At 39.9% G+C, this 6,294-nt stretch overlaps 1 protein-coding gene across 1 annotated transcript in view; it reads right to left on the reverse strand.

Annotated features, from left to right (window-relative positions):
• zer1 (zyg-11 related, cell cycle regulator) overlaps nt 1-6,294 on the reverse strand; it is a 22,701-nt gene that overhangs the window by 10,380 nt on the left and 6,027 nt on the right. The window contains exons 4-8 of the mRNA XM_032539231.1: nt 5,041-5,495; nt 3,499-3,672; nt 3,263-3,377; nt 1,946-2,092; nt 1,643-1,816 (exon numbers count right to left, since the gene is read on the reverse strand). Of these exons, the coding sequence (XP_032395122.1) occupies nt 1,643-1,816; nt 1,946-2,092; nt 3,263-3,377; nt 3,499-3,672; nt 5,041-5,495 (1,065 nt within the window). The remainder of the gene's footprint in view (nt 1-1,642; nt 1,817-1,945; nt 2,093-3,262; nt 3,378-3,498; nt 3,673-5,040; nt 5,496-6,294) is intronic.

Consider the following 6,294-nt stretch of genomic DNA (forward strand, 5'->3'; position numbering starts at 1 on the left):
TATTATATGTCACAAAAAGTTTGATTTTATTTCCATCATTTACACTTTCAAAATAACACAAAACTAAAAAGTGGCGTCTGCAAAAGTTCGGGCCCCCTGCAGAGTTAATACCTTGTATTCAAACTGACCTTGAATGACCTTTAAACTTTTGCAGACGGCATTTTTTTGTTTTCTGTTATTTTAAATGCGTAAATGACGGAAATAAAATCTAACTTTTTGTGACATATTACACAAATGTCTAATCTGTCATTTGATGCCTTTTGGAGATTTTTTCCATCTTTTCTTGGCTTCATTATGCACATTAATACAATTTTTAAAAGTTGACATATTCCAGTCTGTGATCATCCATCAACATCCATTCCTTTAATTTTAGTCTAAATAATTCCTAATTTCTGCTTTTCAAACTCAAACATTAGGTATAATTTCCTATAAATGAGGTTTATTGACTATAAATTCCAAAAATATTTATAAAACTTAAGTTAATAAGTTAGTGTTACGTAGCATTAAACGTAAAAAAAAATGACAAACAGTGAAAAAAGTGACAAAAACCTAAGAAAAAGTTAAAAACATTGACTAAAAAGCGTCAACTAAAGTGTTGACTTTCAATTTTGACGGCAAGACAACACAAGGGTTAGGGGGTAAGACTTTGTCCTTTCTTGACATTTTGGGAGTTTATTTGTTTCCTGAAAACCGAGCTTGGAGAAGTGGTTGCTCGCACGCAATGCGTCGGCTGTCACGGCTCTGCGAGCAGGAGAACCTGCTTTCCCAGTCAGGAGCACACGCTGAGGAATTTATTTTATTAATAGACTACACATACCATCAGTGGCTATCCACAACACTAGCAGCCATTCATAAATTCTCCCTTCATGAAATACATTTTGTCAAAAATAATAATCGTAATAAGAACCTGTCTCCCGAAAGATGAAGTTTAAAAGAGTATAAATATGAGTATGATGGTTTTCAATACTGATACTAATACTAATGTTCGACATTACGGTCAGCACCAAAAAAGGGCTTAGGTTTAAAACCAAAGCTTTGGTAATTTGCATGGGGACTGTCAGAGAACCCCATTTTTCTAGACATTGTATTGATCTTTACAACTATAGGTTGACATGAGTGCCATTCTGGCTTGTAGAGGTGCACAATTCAGAAAATGTCACGATTCAATATCGATTTTAAGGCTCAAGATTCCTTTCTAAATCGATTTTCAATTTAAAAACAATTCTCAAAAAAATCTCACTAACAATTTACAGTATGTAAATGCAGTTCCTTTTCCCATGTGAGCGTTCATCACGCCATTAAAAAAAAGAAAATGAAAAGAAATATGAACCGATTTTTGGATTTCTATGATTTGATTTTGAATCAGTAGTGCTTGATACAGGGTTGTGAATTGATTTTTTTGCACACCCCTAAATGGCTTGTGTCAAGTTTAAACTCTGCTGTCAACTTTGCACTTTCCGGGTCATTTTATTTCGTTTCAGTACAGCCAATCCCACAGTGTGGGACGTATTGTTCTGTTTCTACTGTCAGAGTACAACCTTGTTTTGAGAAAGATCTAGATATCGTCAATATCCACTTTTTAAAAAGGAAAGTATTGGCCTACACTTCACAAACAAACGTTAAGTTGACCGGGTGGACTTACGGTGACCTCCTGGTACTGCTCCATTCCATTTAGTACCACTTGAATGACCTCTCTGCGCAACCGCACACTCTGGTCACTGCGGTACTCTGTGTTGGTCAAGTAGAACAGAGCAGCGCTGCCTGTGACCTGGATGCTCTTATCATATTTATGGCACTTCAACGCTGCTATGACAAGCTGAAAGGACAGAAAGTGTAAAGGGGAAGTATGAGGGAGTGGCACGGTCATAAGCACGGCACAAAAGATTTAATTGGAAGCCGCTGGCGTCACATTCTTTAAAAACAACCCAATTCAAACGGATCATACTTGCAAAGCCCGGAGCAGTTGACTGCAGTGTTGAATCCTGGCGATGTCAAACAGCTGATTGATGGCCCGGTGGGCCAGCTCGGGCCGGAACTCTGTGTAAGCCTCAATGGCATTCAGGACCTGCTCTTCGTTCTTTGACCCGGTCACCTGAAAAAGCCATGTGACCCACAAACAAAACCTGTTAATAAGCATTATACCGTATTGGTCCAACTAGAAGACAACCCCCCCCCCTTCAAGACTAATTTTTGGAAAAATACTTTGAAGACTGTATCTTGTTTTTATGTAGAAAGTCATTTTATTGTAAAATAATTCTAATAAATATGCACTGAATAAGGTAGGCTGTTGTTTTTAACATCTTTTAAATAAACTAATATTTAATATATTTTTAGATGAAAGTGTCCTATTCAAATTAATGGTAAATATTTCCAAGGCCTTCAGGTGAATGACTGCTCTGGTAATGGGCATCCCATGTACCCTGTGACGTCATCACACAGTCTCCGGGCCGCTTTGAGGACCACGGTAAGATTTTTGTCTCGTACTTCCGTTTTAACATCTGACTTTTTGGCTTCTTTGTAGCTGGATATATCATTTAAAGATATGAATGTGGATAATGTTAGTGATAGTGGGATGCTTGCTATAGTTACACTTCTAGTGATGAATCGCTGAAAACACGTTTAATTTCTCTGAGGCACTGCTTTGCTCGCTCGCTCTCTCTCTCTCTCTCTCTCTCTCTCTCTCTCTCTCTCTCTCCTCTATATATATATTACGGTACAGTGCTTTCGGCCAGTCATTGGGGCTCCGTCTCAAACTCTGCCATTTCAACCAGCGGTTTGTAACATTAAAATAAAATTTCATGTCTATAGTTTATAGCTGACTTTCCCAGCTGACTTCTCTTCTATTTTTTGCTGTGGAAAACAAACCGGTGACGTCTCTTATGTTCTCAAACCGGCCTCTGCGACATGAACAGATGAGTCATAGCGCAACTATCCGCTGGCTTGACCAATCAGTAGTCTGCAGGTTGTGATTTCACCTTTTGGTATCGCCTCAGCCTGGTTGGAACCTCGACGGAGGTGATACAAAAAAAGTACCTGTTGGCAGGTAACAGGGACTTTTTTTTCATAATGGAAAACCAAAAAAGGCGAGTAGAGTCGAGGCGAGGTAGAGCAGGTAGCATTTAATGGAAAAACGCCATTAGACTTTTTAAGACCCCGCAGACAGACAGACAGACAGACAGACAGACAGACAGACAGACAGACAGACAGACAGACAGACAGACAGACAGATTGACAGATGGACAGATAGATAGATAGCCAGTACCTTATAAGCAGGGATGTGTGTCACATTACAGAGGGTGGTGTCATACAAGCCCAGAAACTGCAGGGGCCTCTTCAGCTCCTGGAAAGGAAAGATGCTGCTCTTGCACGGCTCAATGCTGAAAGAGAGAAAAACACTGGCTTGTTCAGATTGTTCACCTGAAAGTAAATGACGAAAAAACATTGAATCTTTTTTATTTTTTTAATATATATATTTACATTCTAGACTTGGTTACCCACCTTGGCCGACCCATAGCTTCTTCAAAGTGTGGAACCGTGCCGTTGTCTAGCATAATGTGACCTGAAATGTCTAGTGACACCAGGTTGACCAGACGCTGTACGATGGCCGTCAGGATTTTCCTGGTCATCTTAAACTTAGCGGTCCGCCTGCTCTCCCGCGAGATGTCAAGATGCCTGAAGAATGCAGAGTCGTTCAGTGACAGTGACACATTCTGTTCAATTTATCTGTGGCAATGTAAAGGGAACATCTGTATTGGGATTTTAATGGTTATAAATACTCATATTGTCTATGCGATAGGAGCAATATATACACTGGGGCAGACTTAAAAACATCCAAAAGGATAGGTTTTATCTTTTAATCCACTGGGATTCAAAGTTGTATATTTATTAAAATGGAAAAAATGGTAGGTGAGACGTTCAGATAAAATCACCCTATGACTGCAAAATATCTCCAGCCAATCATTAAAAGATGATGTAACAACTTTGAGAAAAGCATGATCTCCCCAGGCATGACATTTTTAAATACCTGCAGATTGGTGACTTTATAAACAGGGGGACTACACTCAATATTGATGCCACTACATCTGCAGGTGAACAATTGCTCCTCCTTGATCCAGTTAAGAAATCCATTACTCGCTTTTACAATGTCTTAAGCCAGACCGATGTGATAAATGTACAGGATGTTATGCAAAAAATGGCGAGATAAACTTGGTATGGATATTGATGGGGATAAATGGACTAAGATATGGACTCAAACAAAGAAAATATCTGTGTGTAACCGTGGCAGAGTGCTGCAATTTAAGCACCGTTTACAAATCTCTCCTAACAAAAGACGTAAAATGAACTCCCAACTCTCACCTGCATGTTTATAATGTGAAATCTCAGTGGGCACCTATTCTCATTGTATCTGGTCTTGTCCTGAAATTCAAACATACTGGCTGTTGCCAGTATGTGTTTTGCAAGATCTGGAAAATATTTTTGGTGTAATGTTGCACATGGACCCTTTTTCTTTAATCCTGGGTTTCCCCAGTCAAGATACATGACAAACCCCCTACTAAATCAAACTGGCATAAGATCAATATGGAATGCTTTCCTCTTGAGTACCTGACCTGTCTGCTTCACTCTTCAGAGGGACAGTTTATGAACATTTGGGCTCCATATCTTATATCCATACTTTTCTAACACCACAGTGGCTTCAGTGTTTGGCTAGCCTCTGCCTCCTTCTCTATGTCCTACTCATAACACTGTACGTGTAACCTGGTCATTTTGAACTTTAAGAACTGAGAACTAGGGTGTTTGTACACACACACACACACACACACACACACACACACACACACACTCTCTCTCTCTCTCTCTCTCTCTCTCTCACTCACACACACACACACACACACACACACACACACATCTATATCACCCATCACCTACATACAGTATATGGAGCAGGCATGATCAATTTGCAATATATAAAAGGACTGCAATACCAGGGAGTGTTGAGAGCATAATGAAAACTTGTACATAAAAGATCCCCCCCAATCTTACCTTAGATTAATGATCTCCACCACTGTACTGACCAACTCCTCCGACAGATCCACATTGTAGAGGACAAGTGATGCTAGTCTGTCTTTCCACTGGGTGAGAAAAGCTGTTCCCAGCAATTGTACATTTGACAAATCTAGTGAGGTGAGTGACTTTAGGGGTTTGAGCAGGGTCTCCACATCCACCTCGTCAGGCAGTCCACCTAAGTTGAGCAACCTGAGGCGGTTGAACCCCTGGAAGTTAAAGTCCGTCTCTAATGCTTGCCTAGAAGCAGGGCTCTCCTCCTCCTCGTCCTCGGTGTCTTCGTTGCAGGCCAGTGGGGCTCCGCCTTTCTTGTAGAAGATGTGGCTGCAGCCGAAGAGACAAAGAGACACCAAGGTCTCACGGAAGCAGGTCAGTGTTTTCAAGCTGCGGGACGACAGACTGTTGCAGTAGGTGAGGTGGAGCTCAATCAGGTCCTGGCAGACGACACAAAGTAAATAACTGGTGAATTAGTGAATCATTTTGCAATTTTGATCGTCTTGCAATCATTAAGGACTGTATTATCCTTTACAAACTGCTGTACTAAAGCAACTATAGGGATGGGAGCCACAGGTAACTTACAACGAAAGGATATCATGACATTTGCCATCATAACTATTAACCATGATAATACAGACAATTCTGCAAAATGGAATATAATGGCCTTTATTACAATATCTGTAGAACTAAAGTAAACATACCATTAAATGGGAAAATGTTGCTTGAAACTACATGTTTGTTTTGCATGATTTCATAGAGAACTAAGATGGGTACCAATCTGCATAGACCGATAAACACATACCAACACACATGTACATGTATTCCTTCTCTCAGGTGTCAAACAGCCAAAAGTCTGAACTGGTAGAAAGACGAACAGAATTTGAAATGTTTAGAGTAAAAGGTTATTTGCCTGGTCAAATACTACATGGCAGTGTCCTGTGATAAAAGGAGACTATACTGCAATATAATAATAAGTCAATTATTTGTTCCATCCCCACACTTGCAGAAGAAGTAGCTTGTATAGGGCACTGGAGAAGTCCCTTATGAAAGTACATCAGTGTACCCTTTTTAGAAGCCCACCCTTGCTTTAACCCTTGTATGGTTTTCGGGTCAAACTGACCCATTCCAAATTTTTAGTGTACAAGTGGTACAAGTTACATTTTTTTCTACCTGAAAATCAATGTCCTTACCCTAATTTCTGTGATAAACATGTATTTCTGACTCAATTCAGAAAAT

Source organism: Etheostoma spectabile, chromosome 16, assembly GCF_008692095.1.
Source record: "Etheostoma spectabile isolate EspeVRDwgs_2016 chromosome 16, UIUC_Espe_1.0, whole genome shotgun sequence".
Taxonomy (NCBI): domain Eukaryota; kingdom Metazoa; phylum Chordata; class Actinopteri; order Perciformes; family Percidae; genus Etheostoma; species Etheostoma spectabile.